At 49.3% G+C, this 15,837-nt stretch overlaps 1 protein-coding gene across 2 annotated transcripts in view; it reads right to left on the bottom strand.

Moving 5' to 3' along the window:
* TTBK1 (tau tubulin kinase 1) overlaps positions 1-15,837 on the bottom strand; it is a 126,142-nt gene that overhangs the window by 54,915 nt on the left and 55,390 nt on the right. For both annotated transcript variants that reach the window (XM_073628649.1, XM_073628650.1), the window contains exons 2-6: positions 12,290-12,448; positions 8,206-8,353; positions 6,886-6,959; positions 5,402-5,542; positions 63-167 (exon numbers count right to left, since the gene is read on the bottom strand). In XM_073628649.1, coding sequence (XP_073484750.1) covers positions 63-167; positions 5,402-5,542; positions 6,886-6,959; positions 8,206-8,353; positions 12,290-12,397 — 576 coding nt within the window. In that variant the 5' untranslated portion in view covers positions 12,398-12,448. The remainder of the gene's footprint in view (positions 1-62; positions 168-5,401; positions 5,543-6,885; positions 6,960-8,205; positions 8,354-12,289; positions 12,449-15,837) is intronic.

Here is a 15,837-nt window from a genome sequence, read left to right as displayed (position 1 = left end):
AAAGGGTTACATGACACAGGGGGATTCTACAGGTATACCTACCCCCTCCCCCGATCACTTACCGGCCGCACCTCCCCTGTGGTGTTGGTATATTGCCGCGCCAGGCCGAAGTCCAACATGTAACACTTTCTGTAGGTGGATGGAAGTCGCCCCATGGCAAAGTTAGACTGTACAGAAAGCATGCCAGGAAATCAGGATTAATCCAGAATGGAAGAATTGCCATCTATGGAAATACACCTACACAACAATTCACAGCTGATCTCTCCATGAATGCAGCAAAATTCATCTAATCTCTTCCTTTGAACACCCCAAACATGCGCAGTAATGATTTGTGGCCTGCTGTATCTTGTTTGTATTTTAAACACTTGACCTCCATAAGGTTTTACCCCCTCCCCCCTAATGACCAGGCCATTTTTTGCTATTCAGAACTGCGCTACTTTAAAGTGTTACTAAACCCAGGTCCCTGCTTTCACTATATCTGGTCTCTCCCACAGTACACAGAACACGGACATACAATTATTTTAGTAAATATAAACTGCTGAATTTCTTTTTTTCAACAGCAGTATATAGCAGTCTTGTGACTTCTATCAGTGTCTGGTTAAAGCTTGTAGCTTGTATTTCTGCTCTGACTGTCACACAGGAGTGGTGCAGGAAATCTCCTTGCATGACAGGTTCCATCAGCTGCAGCTCCCATCTGACTGTGGACATCGGTGGCTGCAGCTCCTCCTGCCTCTCCCATGGCTTAGTTCCCCCCAGCCTCCATGGATCTCTCCTCCCAGCCTCCACGGCTCTCTCCCCCCAGCCTCCTGCTGCTCTCTCCCAGCAGCCTCCAGGGCTCTCTCCCCCCAGCCTCCACGGCTCTCTCCCCCCAGCCGCCAGCTGCTCTCTCCCCCCAGCCTCCACGGCTCTCTCCCCCCAGCCGCCAGCTGCTCTCTCCCCCCAGCCTCCAGTGGCTCTTTCCCCCCAGCCGCCAGCTGCTCTCTCCCCCCAGCCTTCAGTGGCTCTCTCCCCCCAGCCTCCACGGCTCTCTCCCCCCAACCGCCAGCTGCTCTCTCCCCCCAGCTTCCACGGCTCTCTCCCCCCAGCCTCCAGTGGCTCTCTCCCCCCAGCCTCCAGTGGCTCTCTCCTCCCAGCCTCCAGCGGCTCTCTCCCCCCAGACTCCAGCGGCTCTCTTCCCCCAGCCGCCAGCGGCTCTCTCCCCCCAGCTTCCACAGCTCTCTCCCCCCAGCCTCCAGCTGCTCTCCTCCCAGCCTCCAGCGGCTCTCTCCCCCTAGCCTCCAGCGGCTCTCTCCCCCCAGCTTCCACAGCTCTCTCCCCCCAGCCTCCAGCTGCTCTCTTCCCAGCCTCCAGCTGCTCTCTCCCCCTAGCCTCCAGTGGCTCTCTCCTCCCAGCCTCTAGCGGCTCTCTCCCCCCAGCCTCCAGCCGCTCTCTCCCCCTAGCCTCCAGTGGCTCTCTCCTCCCAGCCTCTAGCGGCTCTCTCCCCCCAGCCTCCAGCTGCTCTCACCTCCCAGCCTCCAGCAGCTCTCTCCCCCCAGCCTCCAGCGGGTCTCTCCCTCCAGTGGTTCTCTCCTCCCAGCCTCCAGCGGCTCTCTCCCCCCAGCCTCCACGGCTCTCTCCCCCCAGCCGCCAGCTGCTCTCTCCCCCCAGCCTCCAGTGGCTCTCTCCCCCCAGCCTCCACGGCTCTCTCCCCCCAGCCGCCAGCTGCTCTCTCCCCCCAGCCTCCAGTGGCTCTCTCCCCCCAGCCTCCAGTGGCTCTCTCCTCCCAGCCTCCAGCAGCTCTCTCCCCCCAGACTCCAGCGACTCTCTTCCCCCAGCCGCCAGCGGCTCTCTCCCCCCAGCTTCCACAGCTCTCTCCCCCCAGCCCCCAGCTGCTCTCCTCCCAGCCTCCAGCGGCTCTCTCCCCCTAGCCTGCAGCGGCTCTCTCCCCCCAGCTTCCACAGCTCTCTCCCCCCAGCCTCCAGCTGCTCTCTTCCCAGCCTCCAGCTGCTCTCTTCCCCTAGCCTCCAGTGGCTCTCTCCTCCCAGCCTCTAGCGGCTCTCTCCCCCCAGCCTCCAGCTGCTCTCACCTCCCAGCCTCCAGCAGCTCTCTCCCCCCAGCCTCCAGCGGGTCTCTCCCCCCAGCCTCCAGTGGTTCTCTCCTCCCAGCCTCCAGCGGCTCTCTCCCCCCAGCCTCCGCGGCTTTCTTCCCCGAGCCTCCAGTGGGTCTCTCCCCCCAGCCTCCAGTGGTTCTCTCCTCCCAGCCTCCAGCGGCTCTCTCCCCCCAGCCTCCGCAGCTTTCTTCCCCCAGCCTCCAGCAGCTCTATCCTCCCAGCCTCCAGTGCCTCTCTCACCCCAGCCTCCACCGATCTGTCCTCCCAGCCTCCAGTGGCTCTCTCTCCCCAGCCTCCAGGGCTCTCTCTCATCTTCTAGTGCTGACAGTATGGACTACAGGGCTTCTTACTGGTCAGCATCATCACATGGATGATGCTCACCAATCAGAAGCCATCTAGCCACTACTATCAGGAGAGGAGAGAAAGCCGTGGGTATTTCAAATCCCCAGACCAGTCAAGCTGCTTTTCTGACAGCGGGGAATCGGCAATCTGGTACAGTGGGACCAGGGGGTTCAGTGATGGCTTGAACAGCCGGAGGCTGGAGAGAGAGAACCACTGTAGGCTGGAGGGAGAGAACCACTGGAGGCTGGAGAGAGAGAACCACTGGAGGCTGGAGAGAGAGAATGACTGGAGGCTAGAGAAAGAGAACCACTGGAGGCTGGAGAGAGAGAACCACTGGAGGCTGGAGAGAGAGAACCGCTGGAGGCTGGAGAGAGAGAACCATTGGAGGCTGGAGAGAGAGAACCGCTGGAGGCTGGACAGAGAGAACCACTGGAGGCTGGAGAGTGAGAACCACTGGAGGCTGGAGAGTGAGAACCACTGGAGGCTGGAGAGAGAGAACCGCTGGAGAGAGAGAACCACTGGAGGTTGGAGAGTGAGAACCACTGGAGGCTGGAGAGAGAGAACCACTGGAGGCTGGAGAGAGAGAACCACTGGAGGCTGGAGAGAGAACCGCTGAAGGCTGGAGAGAGAGAACTGCTGGAGGCAGGAGAGAGAGAACCACTGGAGGCTGGAGAGAGAGAGAACCACTGGAGGCTGGATGGAACTAAGCCATGGAGGAGGCATGGCCGCAGATGTCCACAGTTGGATGGGAGCCGGAGCTGGTGGAACCCGCCATGCAGGGAGGTTTCCTCGCTCCTGTGTGAACTCAGGCTCAAAATCACTATGATAAACCTGGGTTCACACAGGAGCGGTGGGGAAACCGCATGCCATTCAGATAGGAATCGCACTGCATTCCTGTTCAAATTGCAAGCAATTATTTGCGGTGCGATCTGCGCCCATTCATTGTGTATGGACGCAAATCACACCACAAAGTATTGGTACTCTGTATCTGGGAAGTACTTGACCGAAAGTATCAGTACCCGTACTCGCCTATAAATAAAAGGGTATCGGTGCAACCCAAGTTAAATGTGTGCTTAACAGATGTATGTGTGCTAATTTTACTCACAGACTGGCTGGCTTTTCGCCCTGATCTCAGGTCTCTGAAGAGTAAGTGAGTTCAAAAAGCAGAAGCAGCCAGATCTGTGTTTACTAAAACACTGATCTCTGTGCTGTGGTTGGCCACAGGCATCAACAGGTTCACAGCCAAAATCATTGGCTGTGAGCCTGCTGACAAACTTGTGCTGTGTCCAACCACCAGCACAAGAAGCAGGGGCCATGCACGTTCATGCCTGTAAACCAGGAGGTTCCCCCCGCGATGTTACATCACATCACAGAGTAAAGTACACGTGATTGGGCGATTCAAACTGGGCATGTGCTGAGAAAACCAGCATTGCCCTAGCCATCTATAGTTCTATGCAACTTTTACTGTAACAATTGAGCTTGGCTCCACTCTTCCCACCTACAAATCCTTCTGAATGGTCCTTTAAAGCCCTATTCAGCCTCACTGGCCTATAGAGACTCAGGAGGTGGAAGCGCATGTGACTTCCAGTAAAAGGAGGAAACTTGCTTCTAACTCCAGCTCCTCCGATTATTCTGACCTGTGGTGTTCACTAATGGTGAGGCCGTCTGCCTCCTTTTATCGCATGCTCTGTTTGACTTTCCCCAGTTTGTTCACTTTAACCGCTTGCCGACCACATCACTTGATGTATAGCGGCAGAGTGGTTCTTCTACTAGGTACGTGAAATGGCACTTCCGGGGACGGGGGCGCGTGTGCGCACGCCGGCGGTGGCCTGGCTGTGATTAGACACATTAGACACAGCACAAGCCGATCAGCGGGTGCCTGCCAATGAATGTCCACCGGCACCCGCTGATCGGCGAGGAGAGAGACAGAACAATGTAAACAAGGCAGAGCTATGTCTTGTCAGCAGGGAAGTGATGGATTTTGATTCCCTGCAAAGCACATCCCTTAGTAAAACCACAACATAGTACACACAAAAACACTGGTTAGGCACACAGTTAACCCTATGATTTCTCTATTATCTAAGATGCTCATATAACTGTCTTCTCCTCTCCGTCCTGCAAATGACAGGACATACCCAGCGTTGGAGGAGCAGCCCCAGAAACTCACAAATGAGCACTCTCGACATTTGTTCCCTAACCACGCATGCGCAGTCCACTCAGCGTTCTGCGAGACTAAAGGCGCGCAAACTGCACATGCATGGGTAGGGATCTAAGCCATCAGCGCTCATTCTTGAGTTTTTGGGGCCGCACTTCCAGTGCTGGGTACCTTCTGCCATCTGCAGGATAGAGAGGGGAGGACCATTATATGAGCATCTCAAAAAAAATTATTTACACTCCATGTTAATGTCTTAAAGTCTAACTCCGGACAAAAAATGTTTTTACCATGCAGTGGGGCTTTTTGCCTGTACTTCACAGGTCAACTGCTTGTTTTTTCTAGGGGTGAGCAGAAAGCTTATACTCATCCATTCATTTGATCCTCCTGAAAACGGTTCTCCCCCACGATCCAGCGGTGGACTCTTCCTGGTCTATGGAGGCTGCTCTGGGCATGATGACGTCAGCATGGATGGAGCATGGGGGTGCCGGACCAGTCTTGTGCTGGGAGGACCGAAGGATTGGGTAAGTATATCTCCGCTCCCCTATACATAAACGAGTAGTTAACCCATGCAGTGCGGGCACAGCCCCACTGCATGGGAAACGTTCATTTTTTACCCAGAGTTGGGCTTAAAGGCCACTGTGATGCACAGGGTGGTTTTTAGGAAAAGTAAGTAAAGGTGAACTAAACGTTTAAGATAAATAGTTAAATAACTCCTCAAAATATATGTTCACTGAAAATGGTCCGTCATTTCCCTTTGGTATCCCCAGCTGGAACGAAGAGATGTTTTCCACCCTTATATGTAGCACAACTCTCACCGGTTTAATGTCACGGTGCAGGAAGCCCACCGAATGGATGGAATCTATGGACTCCAGGATCTGCTTGCCAAGGCGCAGCGTGGTGCTCATGGTGAAAGTGCCGCGAGGTTGACTTCTGCGCAGGTCTGCCAGATTCCGACCCTGGAATGAGAAGAGGAAGATGGAGCTCAGTGCCTGGCGTGTGGGCCTTCTGTGACATCACATGACCGAGCATACTTCTCTACTTCCAGGGTTTGTATGGCTGACATTCTACCCCACTGATAGCTCTGCATTACAGAGCAGGCTCACAGGTGACATCCTGCCACCCCACATGGCACCCACCCTCCTGGCAACAGTGTTATTGCATTACAGTGGAGGATTACCTCCCTCCATCCCACAGGTGATGCCCAATCACCCTACCATGGCTCCCACCCTCCTGGCAACAGTATTATTGCAAAACAGTGCAGGCTCATAGGTGACACCTTGCCACTTCACAATGGCTCCCACCCTCCTGGCAACAGTATTATTGCATTACATTGGAGGCTCATGGTGACCCTTACCCTAAGCGTTGGTCTACCCATATAAAGTAGTCAAAGAAGCGTTATTTAAAATAATGGGCTTCAAGCTGTCAAGCTCCTCAGATTCCACAGTGACTGTAACCATCAGGCTATGTCTCCTTCCAAGAAGTTATATCGAGTTTCACATAAAGGCAAAACATAAACACTTCATTGCGCAGTATTACCGATAAGGTGCTTTTAATGAAAAAGTGCCAAGGTGCTCACAAATATCATAGGAAAAATTGCATTTGTGTCCATTAGACAACAGCAGAGGATGGGAAGCGGCTGTTTCCAACCAGCAAAATGTCCGACCGTCAAGCGTGATAACGTCACGTAGCGCAACATCTCCGTGCGCGTTTCGTCATCATAGACGTCATCAGACATCATCAGGGACCTCCCTCTATTCCACAAGTGACAGCCTGCCACATAACTCCCATCTTCCTGGCAACTGTATTACAGCATTACAGTGGAAGCTCATAGGTGAAATCTTATCACTCAACATCACTTCCATCCTCCTGACAATATTATACCCTACCCACCGCTCTGCATTACAGCAGAGGCTCATCGGTGACACCTTGCCACGCCACATGACTCCAATGTGAAGGGATGCTCACCTCCCTCGGTGCCACAGGTGACACTGTGCCACCCCACACAGCTATCATCCTCCTGACAACAATATCATACCCCACCCACTGCTCTGCATTAAAGCAGAGGCTCATCAGTGACACCTTGCCACTCTATGTAACTCCCATGTGGCGAGAGGCTCACCAGGGCTACCTGAAACTGGCATTATATTGTGCATATTCAGTAGGTGCACCCGAAATTCAGGACTACCTAAAGCTGCCATTATAGTGTGCATATTCAGTACATGTACCCAAAACCCTGGATTACCTGAACCTGGCATTATAGTGTGCATATTCAGTAGTTGTACCCGAAACCCAGGACTACCTGTAGCTGCATCACCACGTAGTTAAACTTCTCATTTCTTCCACAGCCAATGAACCGGCAGACATGATCCTTCCCTGCAGAGACACAAAGACCCAAACTGTAAGGAACCAACAGCCAGGACACAGGTCTAAGAATATTTACACAGCTTTTATAGAAGAGAAGCCTGAGGATCAGGCTGAGATCACACCTTCCAGCAAAAGTTTCTTACACGAGGATGAAGAGCAGTGCAAATAAAAAAAGCATATCATTCAACTGAAAAAGCAGAGGAGGTTGCTTTCCTAGTTTCCTGGCTGTCCTCTGGCATCAATACTTTGATAGTCAAGTTATTTGCATATTTGTTCCGGATAAGAGGCTCAGAGTAAAGAAGCCACACAGTCAGCAATACAGCAGTTCCTGAATGTGCTGCTGCTCAAGTTTACCTTAGAGCACATGTGTCAAACACAAGGCCCGCGTGCCGAATCTGGCCCACCAGGCCATTTTATGTGGTCCTCACAGCTCTGCTGCAGCTGTGGCACCCCCCCTTATATCCACCCCCTTGTCTCAGCAGTCAGCAGCAGAGAAGAGGACAGAACTCCCCCGCCAGATCCAGCACTTCTCTGTGAACTAGCAGAGAGGCTCGGCTCTGCCCCCCCCCCCCCAGCAGTCAGCAGCAGACAGGAGGACAGAACTCCTCCTACAGATCCTGGGCCTCCTTGTGCAGCCTCAGCTTTTTCGCCTTTCCTGGTCTTAGGATTCGGCAGACTCCGGCACCTGACTCCAGCCCTCCTCTGGTAAGCATAAAAAGAATTATTAAATACAAGGTTTATAATACTGATTGCTGCACTGATGGGACAGTGTAACAGTGATGTGGCGATCGGAAGCAGCATGTGAAGAGGAGTAGAATGGAACTCCACTCCATCCTCAGCTCATGTCAGGGGTTTTAACTGGAATTCGAAGTGGAAATGGGCTGAATGTTCACAACTTATCAAACATCAAGTCGGGAAGAAGAAGAGGTGAGTACTGCACATACAACACACAAGGGGTTATTTACTAAAACTGGAGAGTGCAAAATCTGGTGCAGCTCTGCATAGAAACTAATCAGCATCCAAGTTTTATTGTCAAAGCTTAAATGAACCAGCTGACGTTAGAAGCTGATTGGCTACCATGCACAGCTGCACCGCATTCTGGTGTAGTGTTAGAGAATGGCACTGGCGTCTACTGACAAAATGCATCTCTATATTTAGAATACATCAAAGTGTAAGTTGGGTGGTTCATATGTTCTATGTTGGGTGAAGCAGACAATGAGAGTAGCAGAGTAAATAAAAATATGTCCCAACTGACCTTGCAGCTTCTTTAACACAGCCACCTCCATCTTTAGAACTTGTTTTGGTTGTTGTGCTGATTCTACTTTTAGAGCGACGTTTTCCCGAGTCAGCAAATCCATTGCCTCGTAGATCTCCCCAAATCCACCACCACCAATTTTTTTCAGCTGCAGGAAACACATTTCTTACATTATTGTCTGTAGAGACCTCAACTTGTCACTCAGCACACACACAGGTATTGCTAAAAATTATATTCAGGTGAGATACACATCAACTTATCAGGGTACACCATGGCACAGTGAAAAGCTGGGTACCGTAGAACTGAGGGTACGTTATGGCATTTGGAAAGGCCGGGTATTGGTAGAAATGAGGGCACATCATAGCAAAGGGAATAGCTGAGTACTTGTAGAACTGAGGTTACATTATGGTACTGGCTGCAAGCAAAGTTGAGGGTACTTCGTAGCACAGTAAATGTTTGGGGCAATAACAAAATTGTGGGGCACTCTACGGAGTGGGGAAAGGCATGGTACTGGTAGAAATAGGGGCATGCCTAAATAAAATGAAGGTTTTAGTACTTGTGGAGTTTGGGTTACAACATGGCATGGTATTTTTTGTTGGTACATGATGGCATTGTGAAGTAATTGCAATAGCATTTTGAGGAAGTTTTGTGTCACACAATGATACAGTACTGGTACATCTGGGGAAACACAATGACACAGTAAAAGACTCAGTACTGTAATAATTTAGGATACAACATGGAGTAGTGTATGAGTAGATTTCATGTAATTTCGTTATAGGTGTTCAGTATGAGAATATTTAATCCTATAGCATTCAGAGAGCCTTGGTGTTGGAGTTAGGAAAACACCATGGTATAGTGAAGGACTTGATATTGGTAACGCTGTGGACATGCTATGGTGCAGTAAATAGCAGGATACTGGTAGATATGGAAGCACACCATTGCATAGTGAGGGTCTCAGCACTGGTAAAGGTTGGAGTCTAAACATGGCACAGTGAAAGCTTTACCACTGGTGGTGGTTGGGGTTTCATCATTACATAGTGAAAGGACTTGTACTGGTACAGGTTGGATTTTTTTCATGGCACAGTGAAATGTCTGGTAATGGTTGAGGTCGTGGTCTCATTGTGACACAGCAAGAGTCTTAGTGTTAGTAGTAGTTGTAGTTCACACACGGTACAGTGAAAGCTTTGACACTGGTAGATGTTGGGGTCTCATTGTCACACAGTGGAGGTTTAGCACTGTTAAAGGTTAGAGTCTAAACATGGTAGAGTAAAAGGTAGTGGTTGAGGTTTTATCTTGGCATAGGGAAAGGTCTTGGTACTGGCAGAGGTTTGGGGTTTTATCTTTGCACAGTGAAGGTTCCAGTAATGGGAGAGGTTGGGGTCTTATCATGGCATAGTAAGGGTTCCAGTGATGGGAGAGGTTGGGGTCTTATCATGGCACAGTAAAGGTTCCAGTAATGGGAAAGGTTGGGGTCTTATCATGGTACAATGAAGGTTTCTGTAATGGGAGAGGCTGGGGGTCCCATCTTGGTATAGTGAAAAATCTCAGTACTGGTGGAGGCTTGGGGTCTTTCATGGCACAGTGAAGGTTCCAGTAATGAGAGAGGTTGGGGTCTTATCAAGACACAGTGAAGGTTCCAGTAATGGGAGAGGTTGGGGGTCCCATCTTGGCATAGTGAAAGGTCTCAGCACTGGTGTTGGCTTGGGGTCTTGTCATGGCACAGTGAAGGTTCCAGTAATGGGAAAAGTTAGGGTCCTATCATGGCACAGTGATGTTCCAGTAATGGGAGAGGTTGGTGTCTTATCATGGTACAATGGTACAGGTTTTGGTACTGATAAAGTTTAGGGTCTCATCTTGGTATAGTGAAAGGTCTTAGCACTGGTCATGGCACAGTGAAGGTTCCAGTAATGGGAGAGGTTGGGGTCTTATCATGGCACAATGAAGGTTTCGGTACTGGTAGAGCCTGCAGTCTCATCATGGCACAGTGAAAGGTCTCGGTGCTGGTAAATGCACGGGGTCTTGTCATGGCACAGTGAATGTTCCAGTAATTGTAGAGGTTAGGGTGTTATCATGGCACAGTAAAGGTACTGGAAGAGATTAGGGTCTCATCAGTGAAGGTCTCTCCACCAACATGTTGAAGTCTCATCATGGCACAGAGAAGGTTCCATGGGAGAGGTTGGGGTCTTATCTGTCAGGGCTGGCCTCAGCCCTTCTTTCTCTGAGCTGGCCGCTCAGCTGTTGGCTAATTGCCAGCCCCTATCTCTCCACAGGTACTCAGCTGTTGATGATATCCTCCTCGTCAGTCCTGCCTACTTAAGCCGTCCAGCCCAGAGGATCTCTGCCTTCGCCTAATGCCCCGTACACACGGTTGGATTTTCTGACGGAAAATGTGTGATAGGACCTTGTTGTCGGAAATTCCAACCGTGTGTAGGCTCCATCACACATTTTCCATCGGATTTTCCGACACACAAAGTTTGAGAGCAGGCTATAAAATTTTCCGACAACAAAATCTGTTGTCGAAAATTCCGATCGTGTGTACACAAATCCGACACACAAAGTGCCACGCATGCTCAGAATAAATAAAGAGATGAAAGCTATTGGCTACTTCCCCGTTTATAGTCCCGACCTACGTGTTTTACGTCATGGCGTTCAAACCGATCGGATTTTCCGTCAACTTTGTGTGACCGTGTGTATGCAAGACAAGTTTGAGCCGACATCCGTCGGAAAAAATCCTAGGATTTTGTTGTCGGAATGTCTGATCAATGTCCGACCGTGTGTACGGGGCATTCCTGTTAAAAGACTTGCTTGGCTGACATCCCTTTGGGCTCCAGATCCTGCTTGCTGTTTTACTACGCTCATCTCCGGCTCCCTGACGTTTAACTTGTCTGACTATCTGTTCCGATTCCTGAACTCTGCCTATGTTTTGACTACGTTTGTTCTATTTACTTTTATTATTAAACAAGTGTGATTTAACTGTACCTTTGTCTCGGTCTGATTTCATGGTTTCTGACATTATCATAGTACAGTGAAGGTTCCAGTAATGGTAAAGGTTGGGGTCTCATCATGGCACAATGAAGGTTTTCGATACTGGTAGAGCCTGCAGTCTCATCATGGCACAGTGAAAGGTCTCAGTACTGGTAAATGCTTGGGGTCTTGTCATGGCACAGTGAAGGTTCCAGCAATTGTATAGGTTATGGTGTTATCATGGCACAGTAAAAGTTTTGGTACTGGAAGAGATTGGGGTCTCATCAGTGAAGGTCTTTCCACCAACATGGTTGAGGTCTCATTATGGCACAGTGAAGGGCTCACTACTGGTAGAGGTTGCGGTCCCACTGCACAATGAGGGTTTCTGAACTGATATAGGTTGGGGTCTTATAATGGCACAGTGCGTGTCCTGGTACTGGTAACGTCTGAGGGCCTTATTATGGGTGCCTTTGTATGGGTATGTTGGCACATACCATGGGATACTGGCTAATACTGCAGAGTTAGGGCACACCATACCAATACAAAGAAATTTAGTCCTGGTGGAGTTGCTATAGCACACGTTTCCTCGAAAACAAGGCTCATCAGTAGTGGGTGCTGTAACGATTACCAACTGGATCCTGGAAACATCAAGAAAGTGTACATATTTGCCAGGACACCAAGGATCTATGAACACCGTCCAAAGGTTTTTATTGCAGAGAGAGATCACATCACAGAGACATGTGCAACGTTTCCGAGTCACGCAGGACCCCTTCGTCAGGCATGTAATCACATGCCTGACGAAGGGGTCCTGAGTGACTCCGAAACGTTGCACTTGTTTCTCTGATGTGATCTCTCTGCAATAAAAACCTTTGGACGGTGTTCATAGATCCTTGGTGTGCTGGTGAAGTTGGGGACACAGCAAAGTGAAAGGCTTGGCAGTGGCAGAGTTTGAGGCACCCTGTAACACAAAGTTGGGTACTGGTAAAGCTGAAGGCCTCCATATGTTTCATGGAAGCTTGGCCTCCATCATGGTAGAAGTGTTGCGTAGTTTATTAGTAAGTGATGCTCATATGACCCAAAGAACAGGACATTTTATGGTCATTAGCTCCAGTCTACTCACCACCTTCCAGCGATCTTTTACCACATAGCTGACCGGCAGGATATCCGCTTGCTCCGCCCCTCCACTCATGTTTCCGTCGTCCCTGATAACGGCTGCTAGACACTGCATGGGCCACCCAGACAGGATCCGCCCTGCCCCCGACCTAATAGAGACATTGACCTGGAAGGAGAAGGAATGGTGTCACTACAGTGAGAGCAGATTGTGAAATGGGAGCTCATCCATGTCTGACCATACACATACAAATCATTATATTGTATACTGCTTTACATTGTATTTAGCACATGTGGATACTACCCCCGCAGCGAGTATAATCCATTTCTGGCACTTGTCTCAGTGCACGCGGCCTTAGATTTTCATCTTTATTATAATACACAATGACAGCACAGCCTGAAACCACAATACACACCAACAACCGAGGAGAAAGGCATGACCCGAGGAGAAAGACATGTCCTATTCTACAGGGCAGGAGGTGAGGGGTGGGGAAGGTGCTGCTGGTCTATGCAGAAACCCCAAGAAGCTGTGACAGCTGTAGCGTGCCGTGTCTGAGCAATGCTTGCCACAGGCTTTCTATTCTGGGCCGGTCCTGCTCCCCTGGGACAGTACACTGGACTGGCGGAGAGATTCTGAGAATGAGAGAGCCGAGATCAGCTTAACGCTACAGCCTCCATCGTACTGCAGACACCTACTCTATAAACAATGTATATTACACACCACAGAGGCCTACAATGTATACAATGGATACTATAATACACAGTACAGGATCCTACACTTTATACAATGCTCTATACAGTGTGGAAAACAATTATTTGATCCCCTTCAGATTTTGTAAGTTTTCCCACTTACAAAGAAATGAAGGGTCTATAATTTTTATCATAGGTGTATTTTAAATGATATCAACCAAAAATCCAGACAGAACACAATACAAATTTTATAAATTGAGTTGCAGTTCAGTGAGTAAAATGAGTATTTGATCCCCTACCAACCAACAATAATTCTGGCTCCTACAGACTGGCTACAGTAGGTGCTCATGTGGTACACAGATTAGTCCTGTCAATGTAAGAAGGTGCTCCTTACGACAACTCATTATGTGTATAAAAGACACCTGTCCACAGAATCTTTCTTCCATTCAAATCTCACCATCATGGGCAAGACTAAAGAGCTGTCAAAGGACATCGGGGACAAGGTTGTAGACCAGCAGAAGGCTGGAATGAGCTACAAGACCATCAGTGAGCATCTTAATGAGAAGGAGACAACTGTTGAAGTGATTTTTCGCAAATGGAAGAAATTCAAAATAATCATGAATCGCCCTCGGTCTGGAGCTCCATGCAAGATTTCGCCTCATGGGGTAAGGATGATCATGAGAAAAGTGAGGGATCAGCCCAGAACTACACAGGAGGAGCTTGTGAATGATCTCAAGGCAGTTGGGACCACAGTCACCAAACAAACCATTGGTAACACAATACGCCGCCATGGATTGAAATCCTGCAGCGCCCGCAAGGTCCATCCTCCTCAAGAAGGCACATGTACAGGCCTGACTGAAGTTTGCCAATGAATATCTAAATGATTCAGAGAAGGATTGGGAGAAAGTGCTGTGGTGACCAAAATAGAGCTCTTTGGCATTAACTCGACACACTGTGTTTGGAGGAAGAAAAATGCTGACTATGACCCTAAGAACACCATCCCTACAGTCAAGCACGGAGGTGGAAACATTATACTTTGGGGCTGTTTCTCTGCTAAAGGCACAGGCTGACTTTGCTGCATTGAGGTGCAATAGTCGGAGCCATGTATTGTAAAATCTTGGATGAGAACCTTCTTTCCTCAGCCAGAACGCTGAAGATGGGTCATGGAGTGGCAACAAAGGAGTGGCTCAAGAAGAAGCACATTAAGGTCATGGAGTGGCCTAGCCAGTCTCCAGACCTTAATCCTATAGAAAATTTATGGAGGGAGCTGAAACTTCAGTTGCCAAGTGACAGCCAAGAACCCTTAAGGATTTAGAGAAGATCCTGAGATGTGTGCAAACCTGGTAACCAACTACAAGAAACGTCTTACCTCTGTGCTTGCCAACAAGGGTTTCTCCACCAAGTACTAAGTCATGTTTTGCTTGGGGATCAAATACTTATATTACTCACTGAACTGCAACTCGATTTATATCATTTGTATCATGTGCTTTTTTTTCTGGATTTTTGGTTGATATTCTGTCTCTATCATTTAAAATACACCTATGATAAAAAAATGATAGACCCTTCATTTCTTTGTAAGAGGGCAAACTTACAAAATCTGCAGGGGATCAAATAATTATTTCCCCCTCTGTATACACAATACAAAAATCTACGCTATACACAATGCATACAATAATACACACTACAGAGACCTGCGTAATATAAAATGTAGACTATATTACCCACTACAGATATCTGTGATATATACAATGTATACTATATTACACACTACAGAGAACTCCAGTATACAAAGACATTGTAAGTCCATATTCGCAGTATTCTATACTAAACATCACCAGTCAGCACCATAGATGATGTATATTGCTGACTCTGACTCCATGTGGCTTGGTAATTTCTTTCCAGTCACAGAGCGGTCCATTATGGCAGGGGTCTCCAACCCCCGGGCCGCTGCCCACTGCCGGGCCGTAGCCTGTTTGCAGCCGGGCTGCAAAGACTGCACTTTGGCAGGAGTGGGCGAGCAGAGAGATGACATTACCTCTTGCGGCCCACCCCGCATCACAGCTGTTCCGACCACACAGCCGGCCGCGAACACAACACTGTCTGAGATGTTGTGTGAGAGCAGAGAGAGGATGTCATCTCTCACCGCCCACCCTGCCCCACCACCGTCCAATCCTCACAGCCGGCGCGAATACTACACTGAGGTGCGGCGGACGAGAGATGAAATCTCTCACTTCTCTACACGCATCGCCGCATGTTCCACCCTCACTTGGCAAGTGACAGTCCGCATCTGGCAAGTGACAATCCCCACCTGGCAAGTGACAAACCCACCTGGCAAGTGACAAACCCACCTGGCAAGTGACAGTCCGCATCTGGCAAGTGACAATCCCCACCTGGCAATGTGACAAACCCACCTGGTAAGTGATAGTCCACATCTGGCAAGTGACAACCCCACCTGGCAAGTGACAGTCCACATCTGGCAAGTGACAACCCCACCTGGCAAGTGACAGTCCACATCTGGCAAGTAACAAGCTGCATCTGGTGGTAGGCGATCGTGGCAAGTGACACATTCAGGGTTCCCACTGATTTGCATTATGGTGAGTTGAACTATTTCTTTTTTATTACAATGTAATAATGGAAATTATGTGCTTCAATCATCATGACACCATATCAACCATGGTGTTGTGATGATTGGAGCGTCAACACCAGCCATTTCCCCCGCAAAAAAAAATCGCCCGCAAAAAATCGCATAAGACAGCACACCGGGTGCCACTCCTGTCAGATAAGAACAGGAAACTGAGGCTACAATTCACACAGGCTCACCAAATTTGGACAATAGAAGATTGGAAAATTGTTGCCTGGTCTGATGAG

Source organism: Aquarana catesbeiana, linkage group LG04 (genome assembly GCF_042186555.1).
Source record: "Aquarana catesbeiana isolate 2022-GZ linkage group LG04, ASM4218655v1, whole genome shotgun sequence".
NCBI lineage: Eukaryota > Metazoa > Chordata > Amphibia > Anura > Ranidae > Aquarana > Aquarana catesbeiana.
Note: the sequence above shows the minus strand (reverse complement) of the source record. Positions and strands in the feature narration are given on the sequence as shown.